Source organism: Budorcas taxicolor, chromosome 7 (assembly GCF_023091745.1).
Source record: "Budorcas taxicolor isolate Tak-1 chromosome 7, Takin1.1, whole genome shotgun sequence".
Taxonomy (NCBI): Eukaryota; Metazoa; Chordata; class Mammalia; order Artiodactyla; family Bovidae; genus Budorcas; species Budorcas taxicolor.
In genome coordinates this window covers 101,100,138-101,116,648 of record NC_068916.1, presented here as the reverse complement: position 1 = coordinate 101,116,648, position 16,511 = coordinate 101,100,138, and the positions used below count along the sequence as shown (strand labels likewise).

The window sequence follows — 16,511 nt, the reverse complement described above, 5'->3', positions numbered from 1 at the left end:
GGCAAAAACACAGCCTTGTGCGAATGCAAGGGAAGATTAGATCCAATAAGATTAAAAGTGCCACTGACTCTTCTAAACTCAATAATAAGATGACAGCTGCTTAAGTGGAAGTGGTTCTTCAGTCCCAGTAGGTGTGAGCAGTTCAGACTGCCTGATGGATAAGACCAGGGAAAATTTTACAGGCAAGGAAGTGTCAGTAAGGGCTAGAAAACAAATACGTTCAAAGGCCTGAGACTCCAGAAACAGTGACTCAAGAACATTAATTAAAGGAAATGTGATGATGCTGTGAAGTGCATAGGCTGGAGGATTTCCGGGAGAATAGTGCCATCTGAAATGAAAAGACTTGAAAGTACATGTGTGGGCATCCCGAGCAGAGAGAGAACTAGGCCTGTTTTCTGGAGTTCTAAGCAAAATTTGTTCTAATTGCATGAGCTTGTTCAGGATGTATGGCCTCTTTCAGCTCACATCAGACTACAATCAGGGCCATAACATTTTCTAAAAATGTGATCTAGGAGAGTATTTCATCTAGTATTTGGCTTTCTCTCCATTTTTCCTTTCCAAAGAGGATATCCAGGTCTGCATGTCAAATTCTGATGTATTTGCCAGACTCAGGATGTGGAAATATTTCAAAGAACCCACATAGCTAAGTAAAGCAATATGCAATTTAGAAGATAACAATGTACACATATAACCTACTCCCAAATGCCACCAGAAATGGGAGCAAAGGAAGGCAGTAAAGAAATACTATCAGTCAGTCAATCAGTTCAGTTCAGTCGCTCAGTTGTGTCAGACTCTTCGAGATTGCAGCACGCCAGGCCTCCCTGTCCATCACCGACTCCTGGAGTTTACTCAAACTCATGTCCATTGAATCAGTGATACCATCCAACCATCTCACCCTCTGTCGTCCCCTTCTCCTCCTGCCTTCAGTCTTTCCCAGCATCAGGGTCTCTTCCATTGAGTCAGTTCTTCGCATCACGTGGCCAAAGTCTTGGAGTTTCAGCTTCAGCATCTGCCCTCCCAATGAACATTCAGGACTGATTTCCTTTAGGATGAACTGGTTTGATCTCTTTGAAGTCCATGGGACTCTACTTATCCATGTCTAAGAAATGCTATAGACATGGATAATTAACCTGTCATATAAAGAAGAACTGACTCAAATGCAAGTCTGAATCTCCAGAGATTAGGCATTCCTGAATTATTGCCTGTATATATCGTCGGCGAAAACTGTTAACTTTGTTTCTTTTTTTCTCCCAGTGGAATCATATTATACACAGTAAACAGCTTATTTCACATACTGTGGATATTTCTATATGCTATTAAGCAATTTTCGTCAACAGTACTTTTCAGCTAGTGCTATGCTTTAGAATTACCCTATGGAGCTGATTTAAAATACAGGTGTTCATGGTCAACCCTAGATCAGCTCTGCCTCTTATCCCATCAGTATCTTATCTGAATCTACAGAGGCTGTTCCAGGCAAGCGCATCTTTGCAAAATTTCACAGGTGAATGAGAGGTGATCCTGACAGCAGTCAACACTTTTAGTGGCTGACTATGTTCTATTATGTGAGCATCCTCAAGAGTTTAGTTAACTTATTTTAGTTAACTTGGATTATCTAACTCTTTCAAATGTACAGGGTAAACAGTAAAAACAAGATTTCTTTTAAAACAAATTTATAAAACCATTTGAAGGCAAAAATCAGCTGACCCTTTAGAATTGTTTTATTAAATCAGATCACTGATTTAATCACTGAGATCACTGGAACGCTATATTACATCAGACAAAATTAGCTGTATCACCTAAACTCATTTTAGGGCACAGGTCTGAAGCAAGCATACAAATGGGGCCCCTGGTGATTCACGTCTGTGATAGAGTCAGTTTTCTAATAATCCTACTGCTTTCAAGCCATTTTCAATGTTGAGAAAAATAGGCATAAGGTTCAAGAAATAATAATGTACAAAAGTTGTCATAATTAAAATTCCTGGCCCTTAATATCATTCCCATGAACATTTGCTTTCCAAAAAAAATAAAGATTATACTTCAAGAACCATTCATAGGAACTGAAGATAATGCAAAAATGGTAATTTAAGTGTAGGATATGATCAGCTTTAACGTTCATAATCTTGCAGTTGGGCGAGAAAGGTTCAGACAACTGTAAAGCTCACAGCAGCGGAGTCCATTTGGCAGCTTGCTGAAAACCCACAGCAATGGCATATTATATTATCGCCTGCCAGCTTCCTGCAAACCATAAAGCAATTTTACACTAAAATAAAGACCTCTGCTTGAACATTTTTAATCAGAAAGTTTAATAGAAAAGTTGTCGTTAGTTCTAGCTAGCCTGGATCATGATGTACAATTCAGAAAGAATCCTTAACGTGTTTTATGAGGACTTTAAGCGACTGTTGCCAAATTAACCAAGAAATAAGACACCTGAGAGAGCCTATAAATCAAGTGCAAATTTCAAGTGAAACAATCCTTACTGCCGAATAAAGGAATTTCAGCACCAAAAAGAATTAAACTTTTAGACGATATACCTTTTAAAAGGACACTTTCTGGTATATGCTAAAAGCAACTAAACAATCAATAAATAGACTTAATCAGTCAGGCTATGCAAGATAAAACAGCATAAGCTTCATTAAGTCTTGTTTTTGTAATGTCATCTCTATAACATCCCCCTATTAATTTCCCAGAAAAGCAAACTCACGGTCCCCTTATTGCCTTTCCAGAATCCTCCAGCAGTCTCCAACACCCCGCCATGATTCCAACGAGACAACCTCCAACATCCAGTCTGAGCTCTCGCTGGCTTCCCTTCTTACCTACTAACCACACCCACTAACCCTGACTGAAGGCTTACCCTGTTTCACTGGTAGCTTAGACAGTAACGAATCTCCTTGCAATGCAGAAGACCTGGGTTCGATCACTGGATCGGGAAGATCGGCCAGAGATGGGAACGGCAACCCACTCCAGTGTTCTTGCCTGGGAAATGCTACGGACAGAGGAGCCTGGTGGGCAACAGTCCAGTTCAGTTCAGTTCAGTGGCTCCATTGTGTCCTACTCTTTGTAACCCCATGGACCACAGCATGCCAGGCCTCCTTGTCCATCACCAATTCCCGGAGTTCACTCAAACTCATGTCCATCGAGTCGGTGATACCATCCAACCATCTCATCCTCTGTCGTCCACTTCTCCTCCTACCTTCAATCTTTCCCAGCATCAGGGTCTTTTCCAATGAGTCAGTTCTTCGCGTCAGGTGGCCAAAGTATTGGAGTTTCAGCTTCAGCATCAGTCCTTCCAATGAATATTCAGGACTGATTTCCTTTAGGATGGACTGGTTGGATCCCCTTCCAATCCAAGGGACTCTCAAGAGTCTTCTCCAACACCGCAGTTTCAAAGCATCAATTCTTTAGCACTCAGCTTTCTTTATAGTGCAACTCTCACATCCATGGAGTCGCAAACAGTAGGACACGACTGAGCAACTAACCCTTTCACTTTCTACATTGTGCATGGCTCACTTACGGTTCACAATGGCCTTGTGGGTCTGGTTCTTCCTCCCTTAACAGATGAGGCTGGAGGAAAGAGAGGCTGAGTGACCGCCCATGGCCGTGCAGCCTGCAAGAGGTGAGGCTCAAATGTGAGCCCAATATGCTCCAAAAATTTAACGCTCATATGGTTGGCAGCTAGAACATTCTCCTCCCTCTGCAGATCCAAACAGACCATCTTCCCAGATCCACATCAAATCTTGCCATCTCTCTCATGAGATTCTTTTTTTTTTCTGACTGAAATAGTTCACACTGGTCTTTTCAGAGTTGGCCACTGAAACTGTCCCCACTGCAATAGCTGAAATGGCTACTTCAAACAACTGTCAAAATGCCAAGAAGCCACAGACACTGAAAGACGTTTTACACAGCAAACCTGATTCAACCCTGGGCTTTAAGAATTGGCCATTTTCCGGGGAGTGAGGAGGGGTGGCATTTTGACACTACGGCATTAAAACAGCTTTGTCAACCTGTCATTTACTTCCTGGAAACCTCCAGATGCATCAAATTGAAGACATTTCTAACTCTCAGTTTCATAAAATATAATGAAATGGTTCCTACTCCTCCTGATTTTTTTTTTTTTAATTACCTGACAAAACTCCAGAGGTTTGGGGGTTGTCATGTTGGAAATGCGGGTATTTGGGTAACCAGATGATAGAAGACATTCAAGAAATATGCTGAGACAGAGTATATAGCAACAGTTTCTCGTTCATGATGAGGAGCAAGCAAATGAGATTTTATCCAGTCATCACAGACCTCCAGTACACTGTATCTTATTTGCGCTATTTCAGCTCTCTCCAAGTGGCTTCCACTAAGAAACTAGAATAGCCTCCGAGGGTGCCTGCTGGAAGGTACCCAATGGTCATGTGGAAGACGGAGACTAAATTATTCATGTTGGAGAAAACCCTAGGTGAAGAGAGAAGGGAGGGCATGTGTAGTCAACTAATTGGGAGCAGAAAGGTGACACAGTAATTGTATGGGGACGGACACTCACACACACACACACCCTTCTATTCAATATTTATTGCTGTCAAGGCCAAAAAATATGGGTAAATGAGCACTGCACCCTGCCAGACCTTGGTCTTTACCGTCATACTATGTAGCTGACTCATAAACACGGTCAAAATTAGACCGTGCCTGCAGTTTTTGAAGTACCCCAATATCACCTTAACAAGTGCTTTGTTTAAGAAAGCTCCCATTTGGAAATATTCCAATCTAACTGTATAATTCTGCCGTGTTCTACATTCAACAGAAAAGCCCAAGAAAACGAAAAGCAATGCATCATTAGATGAATTTTTGTCTATTTCTAAATTCGATGCTTCTGTCTCATTTGTATAGTGCAATTTGATAGATAGGGACCTGCCATCATTCACTAAGGAAAAGACACATTTATTTACTGGTCATCCATGTGAGGGAAAGCAAGTGGATGAAGATGACAGTCAAATTTCTTGGCTGAGTGGGCTGCTGTCAGAGCCAATTCTTCTGAGTGTCTATAAAACACCTTTTAGACAGCATCACAGTTCAGTGGTCAAATGCAGATCTTCTCATACCCTCACCCGTTCCAATTCTGTGGCTCTTTATTAAAAAACAAAAACAAAAGCAATGTTCTAGGGGAAGCAATGATTTTCTTAAAAATATAAAAATTATACTTATCTTCATTAGAGTATTGTCTCAAACACCTACTTTTATTCATATTTAGTAATTCAATGCCAACATATAAACACATCAAGCATGTTGGATAGGCTTGTATGTACATATTACAGGCATATGCACATAAAATTCCATGACAACTGTGATGGTCTCCTCTCAAAATTAAGAAATATGTTTATTTACATGTTACATAATTAGTTGCATAAGCATAAAGCCAAAATTAAAAATTACTCAAATGTAATTTGGGGTTTTACCACTATCAGAAGAGTTTGTTATAGTCCTTATAAACAGTCTGCCTTTTGGGAATTTCTTCAGAAATTTAAAAAGCAAGTGAGAAAGTCCTTTTCCTATGATGTAACATTTGTATTCTTGTCTCCTAGAATTCTGCCAAGCTGTGATTTCCTTGAATTTGTAACATACCACATCCCCAGGGCTAGCCCAATAACCGGATTTTAATAAATCCAGCACATAATAGGATTTTTAAAAATTTGCTGATTTATGAACAAGTGGTTTTTCTTAAAAAGAAAAAAAACAATTATTCCCTTATATTCAAACAATTACAATTTAAGACAAAAGAGTAAACTATCTACTATTCAATATATTGCCTTAGAAAACGGGCAAACAGAACACTTTTTTTAGTATCCACTCATGTAATAGGCAAGCAGTTTCTGAGTCCTTACCATGCCTGCTGGCTTTTAAATTTTTTTAATTTATTTTTTAATTGGACTATAATTGCTTTATAATTAGGTGCTAGCTTCTGCTGTACAACATGAATCAGCTACAAGTATACATATAAACCCTCACAACTCAAAGTTTTATAGGTCTTTACAAATCTTCATTTTTAACCACATTTAATCTTATGATAAGGTGCCCTGAGACCCAGAATTTCAGACAACCCACAAAAAGGCCAAAGTTTCATTCATGGAAAAGCCTTGGTTACCTCACAAGTATTACCTTTCACTTTGGGAATTAGGATACATTACGTATAATTACCCTTCCAACATATAAGCCCTTTTCCTTCTGCAAATCTTTACATCTTCATGTGTATTGGGTTTTATTTTGTAAGACAGTTTGCAGTTTACCTTTTTTGCAGAACTGCCCAGAGTGTTCCCAGTAAGGAATTACGGAATACTTGTTTCTCATGTGAGGAAGACAGCGATGCGCTTCTGCTGTATTTCAGCTCCTTCTATCCATTTGACAACTTCTCTCCTTTATTCCCTGCGTCATCATCCCCACACCTACATCTGTTATGATTTGAATGGCTTACAGGTAAGCAGTACACATACAGTAAAAAGCTTGGGCATGTTCCTTAAGCTCTCTGACCTCTTGCTTCTTCTGTAAAATAGCTTAAATATGCGTAGTTTTCAGTGGCTTAGTGTCTGGCAAGTCCTCAGTAAATGATGGCTGGTGGCGGGTTGACTCTAGGAACAAGTATTCCTTTAACAGGACCACTATTGTCCCAGGACCTGATTAAACCACAGACACAGACGTTCCTATCTCTGTTTCTCTATAGAAACAGGACAGCCAACAGTGTCATCCTAAGAATTAATGAGATTACACATGCAAATATATAAATAATTGGTACTTCTCTTTGGTTTTTAGTTTTCCAGTTCTATTTTGCCTATACCTGAACTTCTGTGGTTGCTGAATTATATAAACAATGGCAACCAAAAATCTCCTGGGGGTGGTAAATGAAAGGATTAACACTGAAGATAATCATGTTTTGAACAGGTGACAAAATGACTGGTCTTCATGCAGTCCTCCCGGCAATAAAGAAGAAATACTGAAGATATTGCATTGGCCAAAATGTTCATTTGGGTTTTTCATTAACACCTGATGGAAAACCGAAAAGAACTTTTTGGCCAACCTGGTAGTTATAATTCTTATAAGATCCTTCAAGTTGCCTAAGAAAAATAGACAAACATTTAATGCCCTGGTTCTAATATAGCCCTTTATGTGTTTCCTGTGAATATTTTTCTTGATTGAATATACTGACTTGTACTTTCAACTTTAAGTTACGTGAAAGTAAACACATTTCTATTAGGAGTGCAATAACTCATTCCAGGATATATATTTATAGGCCTTCGAGTCACCAGCTCTGACATCATTTACCACTACCTCCAGAAACAAACCAAGAACCTATTAATGTGAGACCCGTAATACTGCTCTAAAACACAACTAACATATTTACACAGGCGTGTGGAATGGCCTTCTCCTCAAAAACGGGAGCAATCAAGTCTACTCCAAACTCGGACAAAGAAAATACAAAATTAGTAAAGAAAAACTTCAGGTACAGTTTCTTTTTATTAGCAAACATTATTTTCTCCTAGGCTGTCAAATATGTGGATATGATTGAAGAAAGCTTTACTGTTAGTACTTTAATTATGAATTTATATCCTAAACCACTTTTGAAGTGAAGTGAAGTGAAGTGAAGTCACTCAGTCGTGTCCGACTCTTTGCAACCCCAGGCTCTGTAGCCCACCAGGCTCCATGCGATTTTCCAGGCATGAATACTGGAGTGGGTTGGCATTTCCTTCTCCAGGGGATCTTCCCGATCCAGGGATCGAACCCAGGTCTCCCTCATTGTAGGTGGACTCTTTACCGTCTGAGCCGCCAGGGAAGCCCTAGTGTTACTTACTCAAAGCATGACAATTAGAAACTTACTTTTGTCCCTTTTAAAGTTCAGGATCTAGAAGCACCAACTTTCTAACTTTCTTCCTAATAATATTCAAAGATTACACAAAGGAATGTCAGTCAGGCAATGCTCAGCTTTCCAAGGTCTGACTTATTTCTAGGAATTAACTATGGAGCAAGTTTTGTTTAGAGAGTGTTGATACAGGCTGTATTTTCTGTTGTGACTGCCACTAAATTATGTGAAAAAAAAAATTGATGCACATTGTTCTGGCTTTGAAGATCTGTAATATATTTTTCTGTGAAGAACACCTCGTGAAAGTTCATCCTCCGATGGCCCCAAGGCTACTATACACATTTTGTGATTCACATAATCGCCATTTCAGACAGTCCACTTGAAGGTTAGTTTCAAGGCACCAAAGTACAAACTCTCATTACCAGCACTTTCTCTTCAGAATCAACTTTTCAAAACAGAAAAGTAAGGCAAGGGGAGCAAATCCATGAATAATTTGCCAATCACACATCTTCCCCAAACAGCTGAAAGTCTGTCATGAAGCATGTTTAAATTAAAACTACCCAGATGAAAACAGATGGTGCTCTGTCACATTTCCCGCCTGATTGAAAGGCTCGGCTGGGGAAGGAGCTGTCATTTAAGTGTCCTCTGACTCTACAGACAGCAGAGTCCGTCCTCCTCCTCTCCCTCCCTCCTGCTCTTCCTTCTCTTATTCTCTACTTCTTCCATCCCTTCCTACCCATCCTCCTGTCAGACAGGTAAAATCTTACATCCCCCAGTGCTGATCTCAGTGCAGTCTATTTACAGCATGAACCAGCAGGCAAATAGAGGGTCCACTGAGTGGCGCGGAATGAAGCATCCAGCCACAGACAGAAAGTCAGTCCTCTATAAGTGGGCCACGTGGTACTTGCAGCCACTGACGTCTGCATGCAGCCCCTTAACCACCATTCCTCCAGAGTCTCTCCAGATACAGTTCGTAGGCTTGCCTCAGTGGCTCTCTACTAGTGTTTCCGCATTAGGCATTATCAACGCGTTTCGAAACTGACAGTAGAAGATTAATGCACTCATAACCATCAAAGAGAAGCTTTCACTGATCTCAAATAGCTGCCTTTCCTCCCATGGCCCACCCCCCTGCACCATCCGATTCACACTTACTCACGAAGGCTTCCTCATCCGTTGGCAAACGCACTGACATGCAGAAGTACGTATCAGACTGTGAAAGAAAGAAGGACACAAATTCAAATTAAACTGCTGCTAATGAAGAAGAAATAACTTGTAAAAGCATGGGCTCTGTGACTGAAAAAGGACTACTGATTCAGTGTGGTGAGGTTATCTGTCAAATGTCAAGTGCCAGGTGAATGCAAGGGCTAAGTACAGAACTTAGGTACTCTAAACATTTTTCTATGACTCTCTTCTAAATGCTACGTATAAAATCCCATATATAATCCTATTTGTAAAATGATGCTAAATCCTATTTATTAAAACAAATTTATGAGTAATATTTCTAGTACTGTCACAGTTAAAAGGCAACATTTTAAACACTTCTACAGAAACAGTAAAATATTTCAATGCATTTGATTTTAAGATGTAGGAATTAATTTTGACCTTCTTTGCTATATGCATAATTAAATATTTAATTTCCAGAATTATTTTATTAAATTATTAATTTAACAGAATTAAAATATTAATTTCAAAGACACTGTGAATAAAGAGTGGTTTTAATACATATATTTGGTTGTTCTCCCTTTAAAATTTTTACGTAGAAGAAATCAACATTAATTCAAGTTATTCTTTCTTTTCCAGTTATCAGTCTCTTATCTAAGTTGCTATTTTCCACTATTAAATATACTGAGAATAAGATTTTATTGATAAAAACTGCAAAGTAAGGATAATGGGGATCTGTTGATCCGTGCATTCACTTTCTTAATGAATCCATATGCAGTGAAGTATGTGCTGTGATTGGTAATATACCCAATACAAATAGAGACTGAACCCATTTAATAACTCATACTTTATGGATTATTACTGCACAGTGGTGGAATCAAGAGACTCCACAAACATGGACAGAGATCATCTGAGTTTCTTTAAACCTACTGGTCAGTGCCACAACTGTGAAATTTGAACCTCTTTTTTCACTTCTGTGTTGCAAGGAGATTCAAATACACATCAAAGAAATATCTTAAAATCATAAAAATTACAGAAATACGATTCAGTCTTTATCATTACTTTTGTATACACTATTTCTTCTAGTTGAACAAACTGCTTCATTTCTTAACAGGCTTTATTATTACGTAGGTTCACTTTTATTTTGGTTAGAAGGAAACAGGCTGGGAGATGTTGAAGGCTTCACAGCAAGAAGGTTAAGCCACATAAATGCTGGAGATGTAGCTTCTGTATCCAAAACTTAAGAAATATACTGCCAAAATATTAATAATGCTTAAAGATCTTACAATCACATACAAGATTACTCATGAATATTTTCCTATCTTTGAATTACTAATGTTATAAACAGACCTATTCTGTTTTAACAGAAATAGTAATAAATTCAAGATTCCCTTCTATTTGATCATCCTGAGCTATGAGTATTTCAGGACTGAAAGATATTAGTGGCTACTATCGTTGCTGTTGTGGGCTTTCCTGGTGGCTCAGACAGTAATGAATCTGCCCACAATGCGGGAGACCTGGGTTTGATCCCTGGGTTGGGAAGATCCCCTGGAGAAGAGAATGGCAACCCACTCCAGTATTCTTGCCTGGAGAATCCCATGGACAGAGGAGCCTGGCGGACTACAGTCCACAGGATTGCAAAGAGTAGGACACGACCGAGCGACTAACACACACACAAAGCTGCTGCTGCTACTACTTCCAGCCAACAGTTACTGAATTCTTCTTATGTGCCAGGCATGGTTCTCAATGGTTTATGTGTATTATACCATTTAATAACAAAAACAATCCAATACGATAGGTGTGTGCGTGCTCAGCTGTTTCTGGCTCTGTGCAACCCCCATGGACTGTGGCCCGCCAGAGCTCCTCTGCCCATGGGATTTCTCCAGGCAAGAATACTGAAGTGGGTTGCAATTTCCTCCTCCACGGGATCTTCCCGACCCAGGGATCAAACCCAGGTCCGCTGCATTGGCAGGTGGATTCTTTACCCCGAGTGCCACCTGGGAAGCCCTAATGCGATACAGAGATACTCCTTTAAAGATAGCAGGAGCAGTAACTAGCATCTGTTGAGAGCTTTATGAGCAAGCACTGCTCGAAGCACTTTACATGTACTGTATAACTCCTTCCATCGTTAATAAAACATCCACGATACAAGTGCTACTATTATCCTCATTTCACAGATGAGGCAGACCAAGGTCTAGGTAACTACCAATCACTCTAGCCAAAACCTAGCAGTATGCAGATCGACTCCTGGACCCCTTTCAGTGCAGCTACTTTAGAAGGCTGGCGACTGTAAATCCTTCCTCTGCCTCTGTGCATTGTAAATCTTCCACCCAGAACTGTCTTTTCACATCAAGGAGATAATTCTGCCCCAGTTTTCGGCCGCTGGCTGCCTTGCTCTAATTTACATCACTGCCTCCTGTCATAACGATCGGACCACTTGGCTTTTCCTCTGGAGAAGTGCCAATCAACAAATCCAGATGGCCTAGTCACCTGGACTAACCACCTTAGCCCCCTCAGGGCCTTTCCTTTTCCTTGCAGCGAAGTTGAACTCAACTCACGCTGGACCTCCTTCCTTATTTGCAATAGTTTTTACTGAAAAACAAAACAAAACTATCCTTCCCACTTTAACCAGTGACCATGTGCATTAACGAGTGAAGAAGCTGGGATCTGAACACAAGCAGAGTGCCTTAGGCACTACAGGTCACTCAAAGCAATACAAACAATCAATGACTTAGAAGCAAATGCCAATCAAAAGTAAATTTAAAGTCGCTAAGTAAACACTTATAACAAGAAAGGAACCAAAGGTTGCAATGAAAAGCAAACCAAAGAGAAGTTCTTTTAAATTTGAACTTCTAATTTGGGGGTTTTATTTTACCTTTGATTTTATCATAAGCCACCCTCAAGCTGTTTTTGGAATAGACAAGTTACAGGAGTAGACAGGTATGTCAAATTCAGCAAGTTGGTTCTTTCGATTAAAAACAAAAAACTAAAAAACTAATTAGATGTAACTAATAATGGTTCAGTCAGTTCAGTTCAGTACAGTCGCTCAGTCATGTCCCACTCTTTGCAACCCCATGGACTGCAGCATGCCAGGCCTCGCTCTCCAACACCAACACCCGGAGTCCACCCAAACTCATGTCCACGGAGTCAGTGATGCCATCCAACCATCTCATCCTCTGTCCTCCCCTTCTCCTCCCGCCTTCAATCTTTCCCAGCATCAGGGTCTTTCCAAATGAGTCAGTTCTTCGCATCAGGCAGTCAAGGTATTGGAGTTTCAGCTTCAGCATCAGTCCTTCCAATGAATATTCAGGACTGATTTCCTTTAGGATGGACTGATACAGAATAAACAGAACTACTATTTATACTCAAAATGGATGAGAACCACATGTAATTCTTGCTCTTATCATCCTTATCATCAGTTGCATAATTTTAAATGACTGAATAGCTCGAGAATGTCTTTCTTATATAGATTTTTATTTCTTGCTTAGAGCTTCCCTAATAATAAGAATGTGTTCAGATTTCAAATGTTTCTTTTCTATTGTGTTAAAGCGAGGTTTCTTTTTTTAAAAGAGAGGAAAGATGACAAAGGTCCTCCACAGAATAAACAGTACCCTACAAAATTATTTTTGGAGAGTCTATATTAGACACTGCATCAATGGTCTACCATGCTCCATCATATGTCCCATTTTCAAGATAAAGAATAATTCTGTTAGAAAAAAGGTAAGACTCTTCTTTTTTTTTAAATGAGCACATTAAAAAGTACAATGTGTATCAGATCAATAATTAGCCTTCAGCTGAAAGCTCTGAAGATCACAGCTCAATAGAACAAAGAATAACAGAAAAATAATTATTCTTCTCTCTGCAACTATAAAAAGTATCAGTGATTTTGTTCTGAAGTATTCTGATGCCACAGTTTGGTTCCTAGAATTAAGTTGAAAGCTCAGGTTCTTTGAAGAAATGTTCCTAAGGGTCACTTACATGGTTCAATGGGAGAAGCCAGATCTTCAAGGTCTGTCTCCCTTAGGGCGGCTGAGTATAAAAGTAAGCACGCTTTTGTGTTACTTTATTTTCTTCTCACAATTATGCTGTGAGGAGGTCTAATAGGCACTGCACCTTTTTTATAGAAATGAAGACTTTCACAGAAAGGTTATCGATCCACTTAAAGCCAAGTAATTAGGGTCAGAATTAGGACTAAAAATCTTCAAATGTATGTCTTCCAGATTAGAAATAACTACGCATCTTTCTTGTCACTTGCTTGCCATGAAGTTTTAACCCTGTTAAACTGTGATTCTGGGGAGTCTTTCAACCTTCGTATCTCCATTTTTCTATGAGACTAAGTCCTATATTTTCGGAGAAGGCAATGGCACCCCACTCCAGTACTCTTGCCTGGAAAATCCCATGGATGGAGAAGCCTGGTAGGCTGCTGTCTATGGGGTCGCACAGAGTCAGACATAACTGAAGCGACTTAGCAGCAGCAGTAGCAAGTCCTATATTTTAAATAAAATTTAAGACTCTTCTTAAATAAATAACTTTTTTTTATAAGATATGTAATTTCTTTAAGAATGGATTAGACAATGGCCTTTGCCAAACTACTATAAGCTTATCATAAGGGGATGAGAAAGATTATTTAGATCATTACAAAATACTGTTTCATCAATATAGGTTAATTTCTATAGCAGGTCACCAAGAATGGATAGTACTTTCAATTCTAGGCTGTAAGCAGTGAGTGGTCAGTTTAAGACCATACTGACATGTAATCACATAGTTACCTACAACCAACTCTCTGATGATAAACTTTTTTTTTAAAGTAAACCCTCGTGAGGGAACAATATTAAAAAAAAAACTGTATTGATACATCTCTCAAAGTGATAAAATTATTATATCAGTGATAAAAGTAACCAATTGTGATATTTTTCAGGATGAACACCAAAAGCGATATTTAACAGTATTCTGATCAGGTAAACAGACCCCACAATCTCTATCATTCAACATTACAAAATATTCAACTGATTTAAACATATGATCAGTACTTAGCATATGATACCTTGTAAAAGGTAGAACATTTATTGAGCCTTCTAACTTCATTCTGTTAATAGAACCTTCCATCATAATGATTTATCATGATAACATCACCAGGTAGGCATTATAGACATTACTGTAAAGATGGAGGGAATTCTGTGGTGGTCCAGTAGTTAGGACTCTGTACTTTCACTGCCAAGGGCCTGGGTTCGATCTACAGTAGGGAAACTAAGATCCCACGAGACATGCAGTATGGCCAGCAAGTAAATAAATAAAGATGAGAAAACTGAAGTTCAAGAAGGTCACTTGCAATTAAAAAGCAGTAATTCTTAAGAAACTTACAAAATAGAATTTGACCCCAGTTTACTAAAGCACTTCTCTTTCCGCTATAGAAAGATAGCTATCAAAAAGGTTGTTTTTCAAATCTCTCTAATGTTTGAAAAGGCAATGTCAGTTCTCAGACACAGTGTCGTTGTTCATTTGATTAATGGGATAAGTAAAGAAATCAAAGAAATAAAATTTAAGAAGTTTTAGCCCAAGTCCTCTAAATTTTTAAGAGTACCTGCAAACATTTCATGAGAGCTTATTGACAAACTGCGGTGAACTACAGCCACAACTATTTAATTTTGTCATCATTTTGTTTTCGTAAGGTAAAGCAATTTGAAAACCGACACGTAATTCAGATCAATGTTTCTCTCCAACACTTTCTAACATTCTGGAGACACAAATACAGCACCTAACTGCCATTATAATAGTTTTTTTCATTTGAACACACTGTCCTAGAAAGGATGCTTCTATAACTCAACCTAAACTACCAGTGCAACTGTTCACAATTTTCCATACATCATCATCACGAGTCCTTTTTCAGTCTGTAGGAAGAACGCTGTATCTGCGCTCCGTGCCAGGGGACTATCTGTAAAATACTGCAGATTCAGACTGCTCACATAAGGCTCAGATGCACAAAAAGAGAGAGATAACGTGAATGTACCTAGCCATGTCTCCCCTTGCTATCTTTTATGGCACATCAGCCAAATCTGAATCGGGAGGGATATAATATTGCTGATGCCTCTTTACTGCTGCTGTTGGGAACTATCCAAGAAAAGCACATTTTCCTGACAAAAGAGGGTAGTGTGGTAGAAACGAAAAAGAAGGAAAACACTTATTACTAAAGAACTCCCATTCTATTCTATTATTACCCATCTTAAGCCAAGAAGTCTCACGTAGACAACAGAGATTAGTAACACTTCGCTTACAACATTTAAGAACAAAATGTTCTTTATTTTGATTTAGTCATTTGTGAGACAGAGATGCAGGGAATTCTACAGAACAAGTAGTTAATAAAATTAGCTCCTTATGTAAATTTACATGGGACAGACAAAACCACCTGTATACTATTGCACATGAAAACTATTCACATAAAACCAGTAATTTTTGTTTTGGGAAACCAGAGGTACCATTCAGATTCGAGTGTTGAGCACAATCACTTGATCCTGTTTGGATAATATCCTCACGCGCCTTTTATTGTTCAGGCTTAAAGAATCCCCGCAGACTACTTTCTAAAGGAGACTATGCATTGTGATGATACAACAGATGTAGAAACAGACAACACGACCGAGCTCCACCTGAATATGGCCCTTTTGCTTGTATCTGTGGCTATTTGCAAGTTGGCTGTTCTCTGGCGGTGGGCCTTAGAAACGTTATACTGTGAACTAGGTGTCTGGTAACTTTCCTCAGTACCCTTTGTGACAATAACCAAAGCAGGGCAACCATCTCATGGTGCCAACGGTGACTCTCTGCCTTAGAGTGATTACCCACAGAGCAGGTAGTATCCCTCCTAACTCAGACCATGCACAGTTTAAATCTGATCGAGACAAGCTACACAGGACCCATTAAGCCCTATATTTTACATAGTACCTATTAGCATTCAAATAGCTTGAATTCTGCCAAGTAGTAGAGAAAACCTCAGGAGGTGACACCAGAGCTGTCAGGCCAACAAGAGAAAAGTACAGAAAGTGATCAGGCCTGTTAGATAAGAATTTCGGTTATGAGAGAAAGAGAAAGCTTTCTTGTCTAACTGGCCTCTTTTTAATTGATCCAGACAGATAATAGAATCAAACTGCTATTTCCCAAAGCAATTTTAATACATGCAAAGTAAGTTTATACTGACTCAGTGGTGTTTGTACTGTCAACGTTTTCCTAGAATAAAAGAAAGCTCAGGCAAAAGAAAAGTGGGCAAAGCAAGTATAATTGTTCTGGTGTCAAAAATTCAGGCTTAAAAAAATCTACCTCTCTGACATCAGAATTTAAAGACACTTAGTTACAGATAAAATTCCTTAAACTCTCACTTCTGAATGCAGGCTATTCTAATTTTCCTTTTCCTAATGTCTTTCTCTTACCATATAAATGAGATATATGTTCTCTACTTAGTAGGCTCTGGCAGAATAACCAGAGTTTATGTTAAAACACTCCCAAATGACTAAAAAGAGAGTGCTTTCCAAAATTC

At 39.0% G+C, this 16,511-nt stretch overlaps 1 protein-coding gene across 7 annotated transcripts in view; it reads right to left on the bottom strand.

The window, feature by feature from the left end:
* PAM (peptidylglycine alpha-amidating monooxygenase) overlaps positions 1-16,511 on the bottom strand; it is a 172,844-nt gene that overhangs the window by 124,977 nt on the left and 31,356 nt on the right. For all 7 annotated transcript variants that reach the window (XM_052644035.1, XM_052644036.1, XM_052644037.1 and 4 more), the window contains exon 3: positions 8,981-9,038. In XM_052644035.1, the coding sequence (XP_052499995.1) occupies positions 8,981-9,038 (58 nt within the window). The remainder of the gene's footprint in view (positions 1-8,980; positions 9,039-16,511) is intronic.